This window comes from Pseudonaja textilis, chromosome Z (assembly GCF_049901715.1).
Source record: "Pseudonaja textilis isolate UNSWEBS1 chromosome Z, rPseTex1.2, whole genome shotgun sequence".
Taxonomy (NCBI): domain Eukaryota; kingdom Metazoa; phylum Chordata; class Lepidosauria; order Squamata; family Elapidae; genus Pseudonaja; species Pseudonaja textilis.
The window spans coordinates 104,227,899-104,251,818 of record NC_142008.1 but is presented as its reverse complement, the minus strand read 5'-3'; the positions used below and the strand labels follow the sequence as shown (position 1 = coordinate 104,251,818).

At 36.9% G+C, this 23,920-nt stretch overlaps 3 protein-coding genes across 3 annotated transcripts in view; all 3 read left to right on the top strand.

Moving 5' to 3' along the window:
• Positions 1 to 17,095, top strand: part of LOC148124193 (olfactory receptor 10A7-like) — a 33,607-nt gene extending 16,512 nt beyond the window's left edge. The window contains exons 2-3 of the mRNA XM_087918355.1: positions 6,979 to 7,005; positions 16,074 to 17,095. Of these exons, the coding sequence (XP_087774481.1) occupies positions 16,156 to 17,091 (936 nt within the window). The 5' untranslated portion in view covers positions 6,979 to 7,005; positions 16,074 to 16,155 and the 3' untranslated portion in view covers positions 17,092 to 17,095. The remainder of the gene's footprint in view (positions 1 to 6,978; positions 7,006 to 16,073) is intronic.
• LOC148124194 (olfactory receptor 11L1-like) lies at positions 7,037 to 8,523 on the top strand. Its single transcript, XM_087918356.1, has one exon. The coding sequence runs from the start codon at positions 7,120 to 7,122 to the stop codon at positions 8,053 to 8,055; it is 936 nt and encodes a 311-aa protein (XP_087774482.1). The 5' UTR covers positions 7,037 to 7,119; the 3' UTR covers positions 8,056 to 8,523.
• A 5,487-nt stretch (positions 17,096 to 22,582) lies between the features above and the next one.
• LOC113454855 (olfactory receptor 10A7-like) lies at positions 22,583 to 23,715 on the top strand. Its single transcript, XM_087917214.1, has one exon. It carries the CDS (start codon positions 22,780 to 22,782, stop codon positions 23,713 to 23,715), a length of 936 nt encoding a protein of 311 aa, XP_087773340.1. The 5' UTR covers positions 22,583 to 22,779.
• The last annotated feature ends 205 nt before the right edge of the window (positions 23,716 to 23,920 follow it).

Genomic DNA, 23,920 nt, shown 5'->3' with positions numbered 1-23,920 from the left:
ACATGGGTAATATCAAGTATTTCTTCATGGGAGATGGTTGATGCTTGATTTTCTCTGATGATGTTTTGAATGTTATACGTGTCATCATTGTCATTGACCTCTAGACCAAATAAGATGGCATTTGGTCGCTTCCATTCATGCTCAATGACTTCTTTGATGAGGATGGGGATATCAATATTTGTAGGATTTGTTGTTTTTTGTGGATTGGGTTTTGGTTGCAGTTGTTGAGTAGAGATGTGGTTTGTCGATGTTTGATGTTCATTTTTTAGTGCTGTCTCTTTTTTTCAAGGTTTGCCAATCTAGTTTGTATAGTGTCAAGGGATGCTACAATGGTGTCAAGGAATGTTATATATGTTTCAATGGTATCGATTCTTTCAAACATGGTAGTGTATTTTTCTAGTTTGGGTCTGCATGGTGGACAGAAATATGGAAAAGCATTGGCAGATGGTTTTAGGAATAGAGCCATTTGCTTGGGTAATCCTAAGCAATTATAGTAAGCATAGTTGTTACAAAGAGAACAGTTGATGTAATCTTCATTCTCCTTTAAAGATTCTTTACAAATAAGGCAAGAGCAAAAGGCTTGTGGTTCTTTAGTAGGGGTTTCTTACTGTTTAGGCTGAGGTTTGACATTGAATTGTTTTCCTGGCATGGTGAGTTTGTTGAGGGGGTTTGTTGATTAGGTTGTTCAATCAAACAAGGTATTATGGTAATCAATAAAGTAATATCGTGCCAAACAGTCTATTATATTAATCACACCAGTCAATTAATTTAACTAATCAATAATCAACCTAATAATTAATTACACTAATCAATAAACACACTTTTCAATTAATTGTCCTAATCATTAATTTGCACTAAACATACTAATCATACTAACATTCAAAATAGTTAACCAAACTAATTAATAACCACTAGTCTATGATAATCTATAATAATATAATATATTAATTGCTATAATATAGCAATTTATATATTAATATGTTATGACTCCCCTTCAAAATTCAAACGAACAAAACAGAAAGCAGCCGTTTCAAACTTAAATCAAACAGAAAGTAGTCTTACAAGAGAACGGCTGACAGAAATCTCAATCCACACCATAAATCTTTACTCTGTCCGGCAAACCAGTCCTGGCAATAAATCTCCAGTCTCAGAGCTTCTTGCTGTAACGTCCTCACTCAATAAGTCACTTTGTTCCTGGCAAATTTTACCAGCCCAGCTGTGTCATACTCATTAAGTCAACATGCTAATTTACTGACTCGCCCTCCTCCTTCATTCCAGCTGAGTTTGCCTTCTCAAACGTCTTCTGTTCCTAACATTTAACCACAAATTTTCCAAGTTCTCATCTCCACTAGAAGACTCTCTCAAAACTTCCCTGTCAGCCATTCCCAGCTGTTGATCAGATAAGGAACCAGAGGAGGTCGAAGGTCCTGACAATTCTAATACATCAGGTCTGTCTTCCTTTGTCGCGTCCATCTCCTCATCCTGGTTACTAGTCCAATCACTGAGCCATGCCGGCTCATATTTTTCTACCATGTCCTCCTCACTTGAACTCATATCAGTCTCAGGAGCTGAATCCAAGCCCGGAGCCACAACACTATCCCTCACCGCAGGGCCCTTCCCCCAGGTCTGATGATCTGGATGCGGTTTCGAAGGGAAACGTTCATGAAAGTCCCGTATGATGTCTGGAGCATGAACTGCAGACACATCCATCCATGAGCAAATTTCTGAGCCATCCACTCTCCTCCTGACTAAATACTGGAAACGACCCTTGAGCCAACGCGAATCAGTAACACTGACCACCGTGTCATCAACCTCCGCCTCCTCACGGGACGTTGATGGGGAAGGTGTACCAGCTGGAGCACGCAGAGGACATTCCGGGGAGTCAGGAACCAAAAGAGAGTGATGGAATACAGGGTGAATATGCATGGAGCATGGTAAGGTGAGTCAGTATGCCACAGGGTTGATAACTGCCTCAATCGGGAATGGACCGATGAAAACGATGGTCCAATTTCCTAATTTGGCAATCGATCTGAAGGTGTTTCGTGGATAACCACACCTTGTCACCCACAGCTAATGGAGGCAGTGCTCGACGTGACCGGTCCGCAAACCATTTATAGTCCTTTTTCGCTCTTTCAAGTTGTTGCCTTACTAAATGGTGGACCGCTTGTAGTTCCTCCAGAAAATCTTGGGTAAGAATGCCAATCACCTTCTCAGTCCCACCATCAGTTTCCGGATGGTGCGCTGACGCTAAGCACACCTGAACTTGTAGCGCTGCCATTAACTGTTTCCAAAACTGCGCAGTAAACTGAATCCCACGATCAGAAACCACTCTATCTGGCAGTCCATACAGATGAAAGATATGCTGTAAAAATAGCTGAGCCATAGTGCGGGACGAAGGTAATCTCCGACAGGGAATGAAATGAGCCATTTTAGTCAGCATATCAACTACCACGAGCACCGTCGTGAAGCCCGACAAGGATGGTAAATGCATGAGAAAGTCCATGGATATCACTCCCCATGGTCTGCCTGGAGTCAGCAATGGTTGGAGGAGTCCAGAGGGCACACCCAATGCCGCTTTCGCTTGCCTACACTGGACGCAAGAAGTGATGTAAGAGAACACATCGTGAGGAACCCGAGGCCACCCAAAAGTCCAGGTGACCAAATGCAAGGTTTTATAAAATCCAAAATGGCCAGCAGAGGGGTTATCATGACATTGTGTCATGATGAGAGCTCTCAATGACCTGGTGGGTACGTATAATAAACCCCGATGTCGGAGCAAGCCCTCTTCAAAGGACCATGGAGAATCAGGTCCGATGTCCCCCCGTCTCTGCTGCGTCCATGCATCCAATCGTTGCGCCTCTCGTATGCGAGCCCGCAAGTCTACTGGATCTTGCAATACGGCCAAGGATTCTGGTGGTAACACTGTTTGTAGAGGAAGAGGATCCTCAGGACCGATATACTTGGGCTTCCGAGACAACGCTTCTGCCCTCCGATTCTGTCCACTTGGAACATAAGTAATGGAGAAATTGAACCTGGCAAAAAACAATGACCACCAAATCTGGCGTTGGTTCAATTTCTTAGCTGTGGTCAAATGTTCCAAGTTTCGGTGATCTGTCCGAACCTCTACCTTGTGCCGAGCCCCCTCTAAATGATGTCTCCAGGTCTCAAAAGCAGCCTTAATGGCCAACAACTCCTTTTCCCAGATGGTGTAGTTGCGCTTTGAAGCTGTGAGCTTCCTAGAATAGTATGCGCATGGGAAAAGAGGCGCACCATCCTTCGAAGCTTGTAACAGTACCGCTCCGATAGCTACATTAGAGGCATCTGTCTCGACCACAAATGGACGATTCGGATCAGGATGCCTCAATATCGGCTCGGCCACAAACGCTTTCTTTAAAGTTTCAAAAGCCTGTTGTTGTGGAGGCCCCCACCGGAATGGGACCTTCTTATGGAGGAGCTGAGTTATGGGGTCCATTACTTTAGCAAAGTCTGGGATAAAAGTCCGATAGTAGTTGGCGAATCCCAAAAGACATTGGATGTCCTTGACTCGATGAGGGGCTTCCCAACTACACAATGCCTCAACCTTTTTAGGGTCCATAGCAACGCCCTCGGGAGAAATGATGTGCCCTAAAAACTCTATCAATGACTGAAAAAAGAAACACTTCTCCAGTTTCGAGTAGAGTTTATGCTCCCAAAGACGCTGAAGCACTTGATGAACCTGCTGAAGGTGATGATCTCTGGACCGAGAGTAGATTAAAATATCACCAGATACACCACGAAAAACCTATCCAGCATGTCCCGAAAAATGTCGTTCATCAAATGCTGGAATACAGCGGGAGCGTTGGTTAGACCAAATGGCATGACAGTGTACTCGAAATGACCATAACGAGTGCCAGACGCCATCTTCCACTCTTCCCCCTTGTGCATCCGAACCAGGTTGTAGGCCCCACGCAGATCAAGTTTAGTGAAGATAGTAGCCTCCCGCAACCGCTCCATCAATTCCGGAATGAGAAGCAAGGGATAGCTATTCCTCACGGTGATAGAGTTTAGTCATCGCTAATCACAGCAGAGATGAAGTTCTCCCGATTTCTTCTTAACAAAAAGAACGGGAGCCAAAAGAGGGGACAACGAGGGTTGAATAAATCCCCGAGCTAAGTTTTTATCCCAAAACTCTCGGAGTGCAATCAACTCAGGCTCCGACATGGAGTATAATCTCCCCTTTGGCAATGGAGCGTCCGGTATCAGGTCCACGGGACAATCATAAGCACGACGTGGGGGTAATCGGTCTGCTTCCTGTTTGCTGAAAACATCAGAGAAGTCCGACAGCTCTGTAGGAATTGAGACAGCAGGAGCGGTGATATCTTGGCCAGTGCAAACATGCTTCAGGTGGTCCACACATTGTAGGCTTGGAAAATAAATGGTGTTCTGCGACCAAGCCACCAACGGATCGTGCAAACGCAACCAGGACATTCCGAGCACCAAAGGGAGATGGAGGTTCGAGGTGACATAAAAACTTATCGCCTCCTCATGATCCCCAATAAGCATACGCACTGGCTGAGTAGCGTAGCGAATGGGTCCTGACTTGAGTTCACGCCCATCTACGGTTTCCACCTTAATGGGTGGATTCACAGGAATCAAAGGAATTCCAAAATGTTTAACAAAAGCACAGTCCATAAAGCTGGTTGTAGCCTCTGAATCCACCAGCGCAATGGCGGGAATTCCTTCCTTCTGGGACTGTAAAAAGATACGAGTGTCCAAAAGTAAATGGAGGACCAGGATTTACTTCAGCAATTTGGGATGGAGGTGTAGAATGTGCCCGACCTAGGGTTTCCCTGAGGTCGGGCCTACCCCATTTCCCGATGGGCCAGGAGTGGTTTCAGGCACAGGTCTGCAAGTCCTTCTCCGAGTGCAGGAATTTGCAAAATGTCCCGGACCCCCGCAATAACGGCACAAGCCTTCCTGGAACCTTCTCGAACGTTCTCGCACCATTAAGCAAGGGTGGAGTGCGCCTAACTCCATCGGCTCCTCAGCATTAACCATGGGTTGGAAAACTCTCGGTGGCACGTGTTGTGCACGAGAAAATGAAGATGGTTCCATAACGAGCCGTTTGCGTCCATGTTGCTGTAAACGAGCTTCAATTCGTAAGCACTGAACTATCAATGCATCCAAAGTTAAAGCCCACTCTGCATGGACCAGCTCATCCTTGATGGCATCAGACAAGCTTTCCTGGAATGCAGCCAGATGAGCCGGTTCGTTCCAGTTAGAGTCCATACACAGCAAACGCAATTCTGCAACGTATTCCTGCTGGGAACGTTTCCCCTGATTAATGTCCCATTACCGTCTGTCCACAGTTTGTATCTTAATTGGGTTCTCAAACATCACTCTCATTTGTGGGAGAAAACCCTGGAAATTGTTCAACAATGGGCTATCTTGAACTAACAAGGGAGTAGCCCAATTAGCAGCCTGCCCGGTTAATAAACTGATCATAAATCCTACTTTAGACCGGTCGGTTGGGAAGTCTTCAGGCCTCAGAGAGATAAACAATTGGGCCATAAATGCCGGGAACCTGTCCATTTGCCCAGAAAATTTCTCTGGCATGGATACCGGGCTTTTCCTCACAGGAGGGGCAGGGGGAACAGCAGCAGGGCTTGGTAAGCTGGAAACATAATTCAGCAATTGTGTTACCTGATTCTGAAGCGTCACATTGCTTTGCAGTAGCTGGTTAATTTGTTGTTGTTGCTGCTCTACCAAATGCTGCAGTTGATTTGAATCCATCTTGCTTTAAAGATGGTTTGTTTGTGGCCAGGAACAATAATGTTATGACTCCCCTTCAAAATTCAAACGAACAAAACAGAAAGCAGCCGTTTCAAACTTAAATCAAACAGAAAGCAGTCTTACAAGATAACGGCTGACAGAAATCTCAATCCACAGCTTAAATCTTTACTCTGTCCGGCAAACCAGTCCTGGCATAAATCTCAAGTCTCAGAGCTTCTTGCTGTAACGTCCTCACTCAATAAGTCACTTTGTTCCTGGCAAATTTTACCAGCCCACCTGTGTCCTTTTATACTCATTGAGGCAACGTGCTAATTTACTGACTCGCCCTCCTCCTTCGTTCCAGCTGAGTTTGCCTTCTCAAACGTCTTCTGTTCCTTACATTTAACCACAACTTTTCCAAGTTCTCATCTCCACTAGAAGACTCTCTCAAAACTTCCCTGTCAGCCATTCCCAGCTGTTGATCAGATAAGGAACCAGAGGAGCTCAAAGGTCCTGACAATTCTAATACATCAGGTCTGTCTTCCTTTGTCACATCCATCTCCTCATCCTGGTTACTAGTCCAATCACTGAGCCATGCCGGCTCATATTTTTCTACCATGTCCTCCTCACTTGAAATCATATCAGTCTCAGGAGCTGAATCCAAGCCCGGAGCCACAGCACTAATATATATACATTGATATCCCTCCCCACCCCCTGTGGTGGGATTCAATTTTTTTTACTACTGGTTCTGTGGGTGTGGCTTTCTGGGCATGGCAGGTTTGGGATACTGTAAAATCTCCAGTCAGAAGTGGTAATTGCCGGTTCACCAAATTACTCAAAATTTTTGCTATCAGTTCTCCAGAACTGCCTCCCCCTCCGACACACATTCTGAGATGAAAACAATGAACATTATCAGGTGTAGGAGGAGCAGTAGAGCCAGATGGCAGAGTCAAAATAACCACAAACCTCTATGTAGCCAAAGTGGACTCTACTTCTCCCCTAGGCCATTCTCTAACTCCAAGTACTAATGATTAGTTGAGAATATTCCTGTGCATAGGATATTTTGCAACAAATTGGTTTAATTGGGTCTTCACATGTTGACGTGGTCTATAGCACCTAACATCAGATTATTGTTTATTTCCTTTAATGTCATAGATTAGTGATATTGTCTATCATGATGTGTTTAATATGCCTAGAAATACAACATCTGTTCTTTCTGCTGTTTAGATATGACCAAGCAGGTATTCAAGAAATGTATTTCAACATTTGCCACAATCAGCAGATGGAAGAAATTAAGTGAAAATGAGACTACTAAAGTTCTTCAAAACTATTTTTCAGAACCATCTTAATAATCATTAACAGGACAGAATGGAAATAAATCAGTCAAGTGTTACAACATTCATTCTTTTGGGATTCAATCTTCCCCAAATGGGAATACTGCTCTTTACACTGTTTTTTATTATATACAGTTTGTCTATTGTGGGAAACCTACTTATCATTCTACTTGTTGTAGCTAATCAACATCTTCATACCCCCATGTACTTCTTCCTTGTGAATTTGTCTTGTTTGGAGACATGTTACATTTCAACCATCTTGCCCAGAATGCTGGCTAGTTATGTAAGTGGGGATAAAACTATATCTATTTACGGGTGTATGACACAATACTACTTCTTTGGTTTTTTAGCATCCACTGAATGTTATCTTCTGGCAATGATGTCTTATGATCGATATTTAGCAATCTGCAAACCTCTGAATTATGCATCTGTCATGAATGGTAAACTCTGTCTCCAGTTAGCTGTCACATCTTGGATGAGTGGTTTGTTGACTAATGCTATCATAACTTTTTTTCTAGTACAGTTAACTTTTTGTGGACCCAATGAAATTGACCATTTCTTTTGTGATGTTTATTCAGTGGCAAATCTTTCCTGTAGCAATACACACTTAGTGAAACTTGCTACTTTTATTCTTGGATCCATGGTTATAGGGACTCCATTTATCCTAACAATGACCTCCTACATTTATATACTTTACACTGTGTTGCAAATGAAATCTAAAAAAGTGCAACAGAAGGCCTTCTCTACCTGTTCATCTCATCTCACTGTAGTTTCATTTTTCTTTGTTACACTATTGCTTGTGTATGTTGTTCCTGAAACAGAAAAACTGAAGGAGCTACATAAGGTCTTTTCTCTATTCTACACTATCCTAACACCAATGGTGAATCCCATCATCTACAGTTTGAGAAACAAAGAAGTGAAAGAAGCCTTCTTTAAAACTTTTAGAAAATACAGCAGTAGAGTTTTATAGTATCATAATTTTTCAATGACTATGGTAAAGCAAAATGAAAGATGGGGTATATTTAAAAGCTTTGGTGCTACAGAGAGTAATGTGGCCAAAGTATCTCATGTCATGTATGATAGATTCTTTACCTTATTTTACCTTAGATATTGTTTTAATATTTAAAATAATGTTTCTGCTTCTGATATCACTTTGTTTCAAACTGGGCCCTAACCTGCATAGTTTTAATATAAATGTCATAATTTATATTTCAAAAGTGTCCATTACTACCCATTCTTATCAAAGTGCCATTATGTGGCCCATCATGGGAGGGCTAAATATATTTGGGCACAAGCTATTGAAGTTTATATGACTGTTATTACTACTGTCCTATTGCTTTATTATTTTCTGTATGATTTTATATTGTATGTTCCTTTTGTAATATGTTTAGACTTGGTCTTTGTTGGAAACGACACAAAACACTTGTGAATAAAGAACATTTTGGTTCATTCATTTTGGAACATTTTTAAAAAAAGGATAAATGATATTATTTTAGGACTGTGTTATTTTACTTCATTTATACATTGTATAAAGCCCTATACTTTCTATCGCACCTATCTATTGTCCATGATTCCCAAATCTCGTCATTGATTGGATAAAAGCAACAGAAATTTGCTCGCTGGATATTTTCAATCATTGTAGTTTTTTTTTCCTTTTCCATGACTGAGTCATTGGGTATTTTTCATCCTAGATTCAATCATCTCTGGGAATGATTGGCACTGTTTCATCCACTATCTTTGCCTGCCCCCGAAATAACTTTGAAATTTTGTTTTAAAAGCTTTGGAAGAACTTTAAGCAGATGTTCTTTTAAGAATCATAATACCTGCTTTGTAGTGCAATCATTTTTATATAACAAGTCAGACTACATTGCCTGAATAGCTTTAGGCAATTTCTCCTACAATATGACTAACCTGGGGAGAAAAGAATCATTTCAACCCCCCAATCCCATTCTGAGAAATGTTTTCAAACTTGCCAAACAACCTCCCATGGGAAGTAAAAACCTCAATTGACTCTTCATAAGTGGAGTCTGTCAGACCCAAGAGGAGGTGCATTAGCTCTGATTGTCATGAGAGTACAATACACTCTTTAGAAGGACATATGAAAAAGAACTCTATGTTTGAGCAAATACATACTCGATCTTCAAATGAGAGGTGGAGTATCAATCAGCTATCCCCTTAGTAAGGAGTACATTATATGAGATGACTTTTCTATGTAGGAATATAGAAATTTATAAAAGTAATTGAAGAGCTTCCAAGGAGAGAGAGCAATTCATGTGTAAGTGAGATGGGAAAGTTTGGCTATGCCTACCTAAATGTCTAAGTTTCATATATTTTGCTTACATATTACCAAGATCTACTGACAGTCCTTACTGTCTTTGATTTAGATTTATTTACTCAAGGTATACTGAATATATCTGGTAATGGCATGGATTCTTTACAATGATAAAGAATCATTGAAATTTGGTGTAGTGCTTAAGGTTCAGACTAGAAACTGGGAGACTGTGGTCCTACCTTTGGGATGAAATAGGTGACTTTGGGCTAGTCACTTTTTCTAAATCCATCTCATAAGGTTGTTATTGTGGAGAAAGTAGGAGGAGGGAACAGTATTAGGTATATTCACCACTTTGAGTTATTTATAGGACAATTTTCTATGTTGAAATAAGTTCCATTCTCAAAAAAATGAATCGTGCATATGATAAGGAACTGGTGTTTGTCATAGCTGCTAATTTCACAAATACAATCTTTTTTTTTTAATCTTTCATAATGACTGTACAAGAGTGGTTATAATTCTTTCTTTCAGAAAAAGAGTATTACTATGAAGTTCTCATAAGTAGTATATAGTATTTTTTCATCCATTAAATTATGAAATATTCAAGAGGAGTGTATTTCGTGAATTTTGGGCAAGTTGAAAAAAATGTTTATTTAGAATAGAATAGAATACCTTTATTGTCATTGCATTCCACAAATATAATGAAATTTGAAAGCTACTCCAGCACAGTGCCCCAAACACCACATCACAATCACACAACAGAGTATTTAAAAAATAAAATAATAATAATAATAATAATAATAATAATAATAATAATAATAATAATAATAATAATAATAAATCACAAATGCCCTGTTTGATTCAAGACAATTACTGCCTTGGAAAAGAAACTGTTTCTCAATCTATTAGTCCTCATTTTAAGATACCTATAATGCCTCCCTGATGGTAACAGTTTGAAATAGGAATGTCCAGGATGAGAATGGTCTGTGGAGATTTTTAGAGTTCTAGAGAGGAGTCTGGTCTTCGCAATCTCTTCCAGAGAAGAAAGAGAGCAACCGATGATTTTTGTGTTGTGTTTATAACTTTCTGGAGCATCTTCTTATCCACTGCAGAGCACCCAGCATACCACACCATTACACAGTATGCCAAAATGCTCTCGATGGTAGAACAGTAAAAAGAAACCAGCAACTTCTCACCCAGACCACTCTTTTTCAGCAACCTCAGAAAGTGCAGGCGCTGCAGTGGCCATAGTGTGAACCAACCAAGTAAGTTTGTCAAAAACATGAGTTCCTAGAAATTTAAAACTATGAACTCTTTCCACACAACCTCACTTAAAGATTAGTGATCATCTTTAAGGCAGATATTATGAACTTTCTATCTATCCAATACTTATTTTGTTGTTTTTTTAAAGTTCTACCTCTTGATTAGCAATATAAATTTAACATAAGGAGATGCCTAAGACATCCACTGATACATTCTTTTATTATTCTATAGAAAAAAAATGACCAAAACAACCATAATTGACAGGTCTCTAGAAAATTATAATGCAGTGTTCCTTGTCAAAATTTATAATTAGAATACTGTTTCTAAATATTTCCTTGAAAAATATTTACTCAATCTGTTTTATTGTGTTCATTTTAGAAAAAAGACAAGCTGAAATCATTTTTTAAAAAACCTAAAAAAAACTCCCGCATATGACATCTGTAATCATAAAATAATCTCAAAGGTTACAGCTTTTCTGCTTTCTTCCTATCCACCCCATTTCTCTCCTTGACTGGCCCTAGTATGAAAAGGTCATATTTTTTTTCAACTAATTGTTTTACTTGTAACCAATAAGGAAAGCAAAAACAGATGAATTGATTAATATAGATTCAAACCAATTTGAATATACAAGGATAAAGATCATCTTCATATATATTTTGGAGTACATCTCAAATTATTAAAGACGATTCTGCCTTAATTAACTCAGTTAATTGTATTAGGAAATTGCAATAACAGGAGATATGCTTATTGCAGGCTAGCATTAAAGAAAGAGTCTACACTGTAATGGTTATGGGTACTGCCCTAGGAGTGTAGTGACTGGGTGTTCTATTTTTCAACAACTTGGTGATTATGGTCCAATCATTGTCCTACAGTCCTTAGAAGAACATATTGACAATCTACTTACAACATGTAACTAAAAAAATGCATGGACCTATCTTGTAGTCCAGGGGTGGCAAGCTTGCATTATCACATTGTTGTCACATGATGTAGTGTGACTTTTTCCCTCTTCACTAAAACAGGTGTGGGCATCATCAGCACACAATACTTCCAGCCCATGGGCTATGAGTTTGGCACCCCTGTTGTAGTCTTTAAAAATCCGGATTCATCTGAAAGTTTAAAAGCTTCTGTCTGGACTCCTTTGCCAATGGACCAAAATCCGCAATAGTCCATGGTTTCAGTTCATACTCTCCCATCAGAGGGCCCCAATCTTCCTGATTTGGGACCAGAACCACCCCGCAGAAGTGGTGAAGAATGGGGAGACTGCCAGCTGGGTCTAGGGGAGCCGCATCTCCCCTCCTTGGCTTGGTAATACTCCCCTGCAAAGATGGCTGTAGTGGTGGCCAATATGGCCACCCTGAAGAGGTGAGCTGACTGGGATAAAATCATGAAGAAGAGGACAGCACAGATACCAGGAGAATTGGATGCAATTTTTAAATAAATGGTACCCCAGAATTAAATCAAAAATTTTTTAAGAGAGTTAATTGAAGTGACTAGTAAAGAAGTGAAAAAAGGAATTTTTGACAGCTTAAAGTGGTTTTGAACCTTAAAAGGAAGAAGCCGGAAGAAGATTCTTGCTTATATAGGATAAATATATAACTCTGACACTAAACAGGCCTACTTGAATGTGTCAGGGGGAAAAAATAAATAAAAGTAATTGATACTTGGAAATATTAGAACTTTTGAACTTTAAAGGCCTGAACTAAAGAGAAAAAATGAGAAAAAAAAGAAATGATTTTAGACATAACACATAGGGGAAGAAACCACAGAGTCAGGTAGAGTATTCCAGACATTGACTATTGCTGAAGTCGTATTTCCTGCAATCAAGGTTGGTGCAATTAACCTGGAGTTTGTAAGTATTGACAGAATTTAGATCATCAACAAGGTCTTGACTATTCAGCTTGTATTTTATTTTCTGATATTTTTTTTTTGCCAATAGCAAAAGAGCATATATTTGTTGAGATTTGAAGTTGCCATTTGTTTGACCATTCTGACACATAGTCAAGGTCTTTTTGAAGGGTAGCAGTATTGTCAGTGGGGTTGAATAGTTTTACATCATCAGCGAAGAGAATGCAATTACTCTTACTGTGACCACAGAGGTTATTTATGTGGAGTATGATGGGAGTTGGTCCTAGTCAAGTTGTGTAGTCCATATGTTTTTGCAGTGTAAGAGTTGCAGATTACAGGATAGTTTTTTTTCTGAAACCAATTATTTTTATTAGAGAGTAGGTTGTTTGTCTCTAAGTGGAGGATAATGGATTGGTTAATAATTGATTCCATGACTTTACAGGTGACGCAGCATAAAGAGATTGGTCTGTAACTTTCAACTAGGTTGGGGTCTCCTTTTGAAGATGGGGATGACAATGGCTAGTGACCATAGGTTTGGCAAGGAGCTGGTCCTGAAAGATTTTTCAAAGATTATGCTTAGAGGTTCAGCTATGGTAGTGGATAGCTTTTTTAAAAAGTAGGCACATATTCCATCCGGTCCAATAGGTAGAGATGGTTTTAGATTGTGTAGTACTTTTTCAACATTGTCTTCTGTAAAATCGATATGTATTAGATCATTGTAGTTCTCTGTGGTTTGACTAGGAAATACTGGGCATGATCCATTGCTGTTTATAAATACTGAGTCAAAGAATGTGTTAAAGATGTTGGCTTTAATGGTGTCATCGTTGCAGTCTTTACCATTCAGTCCTCTCTGGGGTGGGATGGACCTTGAGTCTTTTAGTTTGTTGTTTACAAAATTGTAGAAAGCACAGGTGGAATTGTTGCATAGAAGGATTTCCTCTTGTTTAATGTGATAATTGGTACATTCAGTCTTTATCTGGTGACATGATTTTTTGTATTTTGAAATTGTAATTTTTTTGGCTTTTGAAGTTGGCAATGTGACCAGTTTTATTTTTCCACCAAAGTGATTTCTCTTTGGATTGAAGCTTCCTTATTGTTATGGGTAATCTCTTTTTCCTGTTTTGGGGAGCTGTTATTGGTACATATAGTTTGATGACTCTTTTGACTTCAAGTAAAAATATGTTGTAATGATCTTCAACAGTATTGCATCCAGTGAATAGCAATTGCCAATCAAGGGATCAGAGATAGTTGTTTATAAGGTCCTAGTTGCCTTTTTTGAAGTTATATTTGGGGATTCTGTGATTACGATGATTTCTGTGTGGAAATATGTTGAGACAAAAGTCAATCATGTTGTGATCATGGTTGGAAAAAGGTTCTTTAATTTGTATTCCATAAATTGAATTCAAACTATTGTAGAACATGAGATCGAGGCAGTTGTTAAGTCTAGTATTGTTGGTTATTAGTTGTTCCAGTCCTAGTGTGGTAACGGCCTTGTACAGGGTTGTATGAATGGGTTCAGATGTACATTCATTTAGTGTCCAATTTATAAGAGGTAAGTTGAGGACTCCAAGAAAAATGAGAGGGTGTGGGCAGGAGGCAGCCCATGTCAGTGGTGAAGTTAGCTTGTTTGCATGAATTATATTAGTCAGGGGCTTGATAGCAAAGAAAGAAGCAGACTGATTAAAGGACAGTTCACAGACGATGGTCTCGGGAAGAGCAAGCTCTTGTATAATTTGAATCTTTTTTTAGATTTAGAGACTTTTTATAGAATATAGCAACTCCACCACCTCTATGGATTTCGTGATCTGACCGAAAAACGTGATATTCTCTTGTAGTGGTAATGGAGTCTTAGAAAGATGCATTTAACTATGTCTCACAGACAAATATGATGTCAAATGTACCTGAGCTTAGAAGAATGAGGAATTCATGCATTTTATTTGCGAGGCTTCTTGCACTGAGTAGTTTGCATTTAAGATATGAAGTAGTGGGTCTGGAGAAAGTAAGGGGTATGCATCTTTGTTTTTAAGCTCAGGACCAACATGGGTAATATCAAGTATTTTTTCATGGGAGATGTTTGATGCTTGATTTTCTCTGATGATGTTTTGAATGTTATAGATGTCATCATTGTCATTGACCTCTAGACCAAATAAGATGGCATTTGGTCGCTTCCGTTCACGCTCAATGGCTTCTTTGATGAGGATGGGGATATCAATATTTGTAGGAGTTGGGTTTTTTTGTGGATTGGGTTTTGGTTGCAGTTGTTGAGTAGAGATGTGGTTTGTCGATGTTTGATGTTCATTTTTTAGTGCTGTCTCTTTTTTTCAAGGTTTGCCAATCTAGTTTGTATAGTGTCAAGGGATGCTACAGTGGTGTCAAGGAATGTTATATATGTTTCAATGGTATTGACTCTTTCAAACATGGTAGTGTATTTTTCTAGTTTGGGTCTGCATGGTGGACAGAAATATGGAAAAGCATTGGCAGATGTCTTTAGGAATAGAGTCATTTGCTTGGATAATCCTAAGCAATTAGAGTAAGCATAGTTGTTACAAAGAGAACATGTAATCTTCATTCTCCTTTAAAGATTCTTTACAAATAAGGCAAGAGCAAGAGTCTTGTGGTTCTTTAGTAGGGATTTCTTACCTTTTAGGTTGAGGTTTGACACTGAATTGTTTTCCTGGCATGGTGAGTTTGTTGAGATGGTTTGTTGATTAGGTTGTTCAATCAAACAAGGTATTATGGTAATCAATAAAGTAATATCGTGCCAAACAGTCTATTATACTAATCACACCAGTCAATTAATTTAACTAATCAATAATCACTCTAATAATTAATTACACTAATCAATAAACACACTAGTCAATTAATTGTCCTAATCATTAATTTGCACTAAACATACTAATCATACTAATATTCAAAATAGTTAATCAAACTAAATAATAACCACTAGTCTATGATAATCTATAATAATATATTATATTAATTGATATAATATATCAATTTATATATTAATATATATACATTGATATCCCTCCCCACCCCCTGTGGTGGGATTCAATTTTTTTTACTACTGGCTCTGTGGGTGTGGCTTTCTGGGCATGGCAGGATTGGGATACTATAAAATCTCCAGTCAGAGGTGGTATTTGCCAGTTCACCAAACTACTCAAAATTTTCGCTATCAGTTCTCCAGAACTGCCTCCCCCTCCGACAAACATTCTGAGATGAAAACAATGAACATTATCAGGTGTAGGAGGAGCAGTAGAGCCAGATGGCAGAGTCAAAATAACCTCGAACCTTTATGTAGCCAAAGTGGACTCTACTTCTCCCCTAGGCCATTCTCTAACTCCAAGTACTAATGATTAGTTGAGAATATTCCTGTGCATAGGATATTTTGCAACAAATTGGTTTAATTGGGTCTTCACATGTTGACGTGGTCTATAGCACCTAACATCAGATTATTGTTTATTTCCTTTAATGTCATAGATTAATGATATTGTCTATCATGATGTGATTAATATGCTTAGAAATACAACTTCTGTTCTTTCTGCTGTTTAGATATGACCAAGCAGGTATTCAAGAAATATATTTAAAGATTTGCCACAATCAGCAAATAGAAGAAATGAAGCAAAAATGAGACTACTAAAGTTCTTCAAAACTATTTTTCAGAACCATCTTAATAATCATTAACAGGACAGAATGGAAATAAATCAGTCAAGTGTTACAACATTCATTCTTTTGGGATTCAATCTTCCCCAAATGGGAATACTGCTCTTTATACTGTTTTTTATTATATACAGTTTGTCTATTGTGGGAAACCTACTTATTGTTCTACTTGTTGTAGCTAATCAACATCTTCATACCCCCATGTACTTCTTCCTTGTGAATTTGTCTTGTTTGGAGACATGTTACATTTCAACCATCTTGCCCAGAATGCTGGCTAGTTATGTAACTGGGGATAAAACTATATCTATTTACGGGTGTATGACACAATACTACTTCTTTGGTTTTTTAGCATCCACTGAATGTTATCTTCTGGCAATGATGTCTTATGATCGATATTTAGCAATCTGCAAACCTCTGCATTATGCATCTGTCATGAATGGTAAACTCTGTCTCCAGTTAGCTGTCACATCTTGGATGAGTGGTTTGTTGACTAATGCTATCATAACTTTTTTTCTAGTACAGTTAACTTTTTGTGGACCCAATGAAATTGACCATTTCTTTTGTGATGTTTATTCAGTGGCAAATCTTTCTTGTAGCAATACACACTTAGTGAAACTTGCTACTTTTATTCTGGGATCCATGGGTATAGGGACCCCATTTATCCTAACAATGACCTCCTATATTTATATACTTTACACTGTGTTGCAAATGAAATCTAAAAAAACACAACAGAAGGCCTTTTCTACCTGTTCATCTCATCTCACTGTAGTTTCATTTTTCTTTGTAACACTATTGCTTGTGTATGTTGTTCCTGAAACAGAAAAACTGAAGGAGCTACATAAGGTCTTTTCTCTATTCTACACTATCCTAACACCAATGGTGAATCCCATCATCTACAGTTTGAGAAACAAAGAAGTGAAAGAAGCCTTCTTTAAAACTTTTAGAAAATACAGCAATAGAGTTTTATAGTATCATAATTTTTCAATGATTATGGTAAACCAAAATGAAAGATTAACAGCATTGGTGCTACAGAGAGTAATGTGGCCAAAGTATCTCATGTCATGTATGATAGATTCTTTACCTTATTTTACCTTAGATATTGTTTTAATATTTAAAATAATGTTTCTGCTTCTGATATCACTTTGTTTCAAACTGGGTCCTAACCTGCATAGTTTTATTATAAATGTCATAATTTATATTTCAAAAGTGTCCATTACTACCCATTCTTATCAAAGTACCATTATGTGGCCCATCATGGGAGGGCTAAATATATTTGGGCACAAGCTATTGAAGTTTATATGACTGTTATTACTACTGTCCTATTGCTTTATTATTTTCTGTATGATTTTATATTGTACGTTCCTTTTGTAATAAGTTTAGATTTGGTCTTTGTTGGAAACGACACAAAACACTTGTGAATAAAGAACATTTTGGTTCCTGGTAAATTGGTTGGCTCCATTTGATCCTAGCCACCCTGAAAGCCATTTAATGAACCACCATATTCCCTCATTGCAATAATTTCATGATGTACTTAAAATATTTTCACATAATTACTAATATCTTTTCTAGTTCAAATCTGTGTATATTTGTATTATACTATTTTCATTTCTAAAAAGATGTGTAATGTTTGGGATCAATAAGCCCATTTTAAATGTAACTTTATTACAGTCATGCATTTAAAATGGAGACCTATTGAATTTAATAAATAAATAATTATAAAAATTATTTTTATTTCTATGTATTCGTTTATTTACAGTTCATACTAAATCAAAATAATTAAAGTATAGCATACCTATATCACTTACCTATGTAAAAATACATATATAAGAGAAAGAAACCCTATAAAATTAACGAGTCATGGGATGTACAAAATAGTTGTTATAAATTAAGACTATAGATTAAAAAATCTATTGGTTTCAAAATACCTGTATATTAGTCATTGACTTAGGAAATTTTGGAGCTAAAACAGTAGAAAACTAAATGAATGAAATATATTATTCTAATATAAAGATTAAATAGTTTATTTAACTATCCTTCTGTTTATTATCATATGGTAGGTTAGTATTCAGCACATTCTGACCAGTTCTGGAGAACCAGTAGCAGAAATTTTGAGTAGTTAGGAGAACCAGTAAATACCACCTCTGACTGGAGATTTTACAGAATCTTTCCCCTGCCATGCCCACCAAGCCATGCCCACAGAATCAGTAGTAAAAAAAATTGAATCCCACCACTGGTTAGCATCCATCTGAGTTCATTGCTGATGATTGCTTCTAGTATAGGAATATTTTAGAATATTGTATTTATGTATTAAATCATTATCATATGACTGGCCATTTTTTAAAAAGGATAAATGATATTATTTTAGGACTGTATTATTTTACTTCTTTTATGAATTGTATAAAGCCCTATACTTTCTATCGCACCTATCTATTGTCCAGGATTCCCAAATCATTGATGGGATAGAAGCAACAGAAATTTGCTTGCTGGATGTTTTCAATCATTGTAGTTTTTTTTTCCTTTTCCATGACTGAGTCATTGGGTATTTTTCATCCTAGATTCAATCATCTCTGGGAACGATTGCCACTGTTTCATCCACTAACTTTGCCTGCCCCCAAATAACTTTGAAATTTTGTTTTAAAAGCTTTGGAAGAACTTTAAGCTGGTGTTCTTTTAAGAATCATAATACCTGCTTTGTAGTGCAATCATTTTTATATAACAAGTCAGACTACGTTGCCTGAATAGCTTTAGGCAATTTCTCCTACAATATGACTAACCTGGGGAGAAAAGAATCATTTCAACCCCCCAATCCCATTCTGAGAAATGTTTTCAAACTTGCCAAACAACCTCCCATGGGAAGTAAAAACCTCAATTGACTCTTCATAAGTGGAGTCTGTCAGACCCAAGAGGAGGTGCATTAGCTCTGATGGCCATGAGAGTACAACACACTCTTTAGAAGGACATATGAAAAAGAACTCTATGTTTGAGTAAATACATACTTGATCTTCAAATGAGAGGTGGAGTATCAATCAGCTATCCCCGTAGTAAGGAATACATTATATGAGAAGATTTTTTTATGTAGGCATATAGAAATTTATAAAAGTAATTGAAGAGCTTCCAAGGAGAGAGAGTAATTCATCTGTAAGTGAAATGGGAAAGTTTGGTTATGCCTACCTAAATGTCTAAGTTTCATATATATTGCTTACATTTTATCAAGATCTACTGACAGTCCTTACTGTCTGTGATTTATAATTAATTACGCAAAGTATACTGAGTATACCTGGTGATGGCATGGATTCTTTACAGTGATAAAGAATCATTGAAATTTGGAGTAGTGCTTAAGGTTCAGACTAGAAACTGGGAGACTGTAGTCCTACCTTTGGGATGAAATAGGTGACTTTGGGTTAGTCACTTCTTTTAAATCCATCTCATAGGGTTGTTATTGTGGAGAAAATAGGAGGAGGGAATAGTATTAGGTATATTCACCTCTTTGAGTTATCTATAGGACACTTTTCTATGTTGAAATAAGTTCCATTCTCAAAAAAATGAATCATGCATTTGATAAGGGACTGGTGTTTTCATAGCTGCTAATTTCATAAATATGATGTTTTGTTTTTATCCTTAATAATGACTGTACAAGAGTGGTTATAATTCTTTCTTTCAGAAAAAGAGTGTTACTATGAAGTTCTCATAAGTAGTATATAGTATTTTTTCATCCATTAAATTATGAAATATTCAAGAGGAGTGTATTTCGTGAATTTTGGGCAAGTTGAAAAAATGTTTATTTAGAATAGAATAGAATACCTTTATTGTCATTGCATTCCACAAATATAATGAAATTTGAAAGCTACTCCAGCACAGTGCCCCAAATACCACATCACAATCACACCACAGAGTATTTAAAAAATAAAATAATTATAATAATAATAAGAGAACTAAATCACAAATGCCCTGTTTGATTCAAGACAATTACTGCCTTGGAAAAGAAACTGTTTCTCAATCTATTAGTCCTCATTTTAAGATACCTATAATGCCTCCCTGATGGTAACAGTTTGAAATAGGAATGTCCAGGATGAGAATGGTCTGTGGAGATTTTTAGAGTTCTAGAGAGGAGTCTGGTCTTCGCAATCTCTTCCAGAGAAGAAAGAGAGCAACCGATGATTTTTGTGTTGTGTTTATAACTCTCTGGAGCATCTTCTTATCCACTGAAGAGCATCCAGCATACCACACCATTACACAGTATGCCAAAATGCTCTTGATGGTAGAACAGTAAAAAGAAACCAGCAACTTCTCACTCAGACCACTCTTTTTCAGCAACCTCAGAAAGTGCAGGCGCTGTTGGGCCATCTTTGCAGTGGCCATAGTGTGAACTGACCAAATAAGTTTGTCAAAAACATGAGTTCCTAGAAATTTAAAACTATGAACTCTTTCCACACAATCTTATTTAAAGATTAGTGATCATCTTTAAGGCAGATATTATGAACTTTCTATCTATCCAATACTTATTTTGTTGTTTTTTTAAAGTTCTACCTCTTGATTAGCAATATAAATTTAACATAAGGAGATGCCTAAGACATCCACTGATACATTCTTTTATTATTCTATAGAAAAAAAATGACCAAAACAATCATAATTGACAAGTCTCTAGAAAATCATAATGCAGTATCCCTTGTCAAAATTTATAATTAGAATACTGTTTCTAAATGTTTCCTTGAAATATATTTACTCAATCTGTTTGATTGTGTTCATTTTAGAAAAAAGTCAAGCTGAAATCATTATTTAAAAAACCTTTAAAACGTCCCACGTATGACATCTGTAATCATAATATAATCTCAAAGGTTACAGCTTTTCTGCTTTCTTCCTATCCACCCCATTTCTCTCCTTGACTGGCCCTAGTATGAAAAGGTTATATTTTTTTCCCAACTAATTATTTTACTTGTTACCAATAAGGAGAGCAAAAACAGATGAATTGATTAATATAGATTCAAACCAATTTGAATATACAAAGATAAAGATATCATCTTCATATATATTTTGGAGTACATATAAACCTTGCAGATTGTTTTTTGCTAAGGGACTGCATGATTAAAGAAGACTCCTCAATACTCTCATAGCTTGGGGAAGATAGAGAAAATAAACAGCTATTCCATGGACAAAAATGAAAGAGCTGTTGACTAGGACCATCATAATTTTTGAGGTAAGTATTTATGCATGAATCATTCAGATTTTTATTTTATATTTGGTACTCAGAAAGACATATTGAATGTTTATTTCATCAAAAATGTATTACCATTAGCTTAATATATTATGGGGACTAGATACTGAAAAATGAGGTACAGGTTACATAAATCTGATGGATTCTTTTTGGATAAATCATCGCTATGAAAGTGAGAGAATCAATCTAACTGAAAATCAGTTGCAAGTTTTAGGAAGAAACTAGTAGGTTTTGGAGAGATTTACCTATCTTTATAATGATGGAGCTGAAAATAACCCTGTTATGTGAATTTATCCATATTACTGATGAGGATTTAAAACTAAAAAATACTGCAATTATGGGAAATTTCAGAAATAGTAAATAGATCAACAATGCTAAAGTCATTTTAAAATGAATTAAGATTTAAATTACCAAAATATCCTCTTTCAGAAAATACATACTTATGGAATCTAAAAGATAGTTTAGAAAATAATTTAATGTAATCTATATTATGTAGATATTAATCGTCAAATAGAATATTCTTATGTAAAACAGAAGGCATTCTTTATGTGTAAGTTAATAATCAGAGGTCCACAGCTCAGGTCACAACTCAGACGTACAATTTTATTGTCTGTCCTGATAGTTGTTAAGAAATGTTTGCCAATGCAATAAATGAATCTATTAAAAATGAAAAATGACAGATTATGATCATGTCCTTTAAGAGAAGAAGTCAGGCCAGCTATTAATGAAAAAGAGAAAAACTTTAGCTGTTTTGGGCAAGACATCCTCAAGTTTTTTCAGCTAAGAAATGAAAGAAAAAAAAATAGTGATCATGAACATTCCATTTCCTGAAATCTGAAAATGCAAGGTAACATAAAATTATAACATGAACTTTCTAGATGTTTTATTTCAAAAAATTAGCAGCACTGCCTGGATTTCTTATTTGAAACATTAATCACTTTAGTAGTCTTTCTTTTATCTAAGAAGATAAAGAAGAGAAGAGCTATTAATTTTGAAGCGATAAACACATTTTAGTTTTCTCCATTCACCTGCACACAAGGAAACCTAAAATTTAGTGTGAGTTTTAAAAACTGAATAGTCTTAAAACTTTTATCCTACACACGGAGGACACTGGAAGCATTGAAGTGGTATGGTATGGTCTCTGATGCAGACATAAGTAGCCAGGTAGTCAGTTGAAGTTTTCACTAAACTTTCTGCATGTTTGAAAGCTGATGGGGTAATAATACTTTTACTTTTAGGTTCATTTACTTTAGCAAGTTTAGCCTCAAATTTCAGTGTTGTTTTGTCTTCTGCTAACAGAATAATATACTTCTGCATGGGTATTGCCAACACATGAGAGAGATCACCTCTGTTCAACATTTGCCTTAATCCCCAGAGAGGAAAAGGGGAAATGAAACTACTAAAATTCTTTTCAGAATCACCTTGATAATCTTTCATAGAAAGGAATGGAAATAAATCAGTCAAGTGTTACAATATTCATTCTTTTGGGATTTAATCTTCCCCAAATGGAAATACTACTCTTTACACTGTTTTTTATTATATACAGTTTGTCTATTGTGGGAAACCTACTTATTGTTCTACTTGTTGTAGCTAACCAACATCTTAATACGCCCATGTACTTCTTTCTTGTGAATTTGTCTTGTTTAGAGACATGTTACATTTCAACCATCTTGCCCAGAATGCTGGCTAGTTATGTAACTGGGGATAGATCTATATCTATCTACGGGTGTATGACACAATACTACTTCTTTGGTTTTTTAGTATCCACTGAATGTTATCTTCTGGCAATGATGTCTTATGATCGATATTTAGCAATCTGCAAACCTCTGCATTATGTATTTGTCATGAATGGTAAACTCTGTCTCCAGTTAGCTGTCACATCTTGGATGAGTGGTTTGCTGACCAGCACTATCATAATAGCTTTTCTTGTACAGTTAACTTTTTGTGGACCAAGTGAAATTGACCATTTCTTTTGTGATGTAAATCCAGTGGCAAATATTTCCTGCAGCAATACACACTTTGTAAAGCTTGCTACATTTGTTATAGGATCCATGGGTATAGGGACCACATTTATCCTAACAATGACCTCTTACATCTGTATAATTTATACTGTGCTCCAAATGAAATCTAAAAAAGCACAACAGAAGGCCTTCTCTACCTGTTCATCTCATCTCACTGTAGTTTCATTTTTCTTCCTTTCACTATTGCTTGTGTATGTTGTCCCTGAAACAGAAAGACTGAAGGAGCTACATAAGATCTTTTCCCTGTTCTACACTGTCCTGCCTCCAATGGTCAACCCCATCATCTACAGTTTAAGAAACAGGGAAGTGAAGGAAGCCTTCTTTAAAACTTTTACAAAATATATCAGTAGTTTTTTATAACATAATAACTTTTCAATTACTGTGGTAAAGTAGAATTAAAGATGGGGTATATATAACAGCTTTGGTGCTACAGAGATTAATGCCGTCAAACTACCCTTATTTCATACATGTTTTACTGTAGATATTATTTGAATATTTAATATATCTGACATCACTTGTTTTCAAAACAGTTCCCAGACCTTCATAGTCCTAATATAAATGTGAT

Bases quoted from the DNA above. Each gene is read 5' to 3' on its own strand.
- LOC148124194 (XM_087918356.1), top strand. From the start codon at position 7,120: ATGGAAATAAATCAGTCAAGTGTTACAACATTCATTCTTTTGGGATTC.
- LOC113454855 (XM_087917214.1), top strand. From the start codon at position 22,780: ATGGAAATAAATCAGTCAAGTGTTACAATATTCATTCTTTTGGGATTT.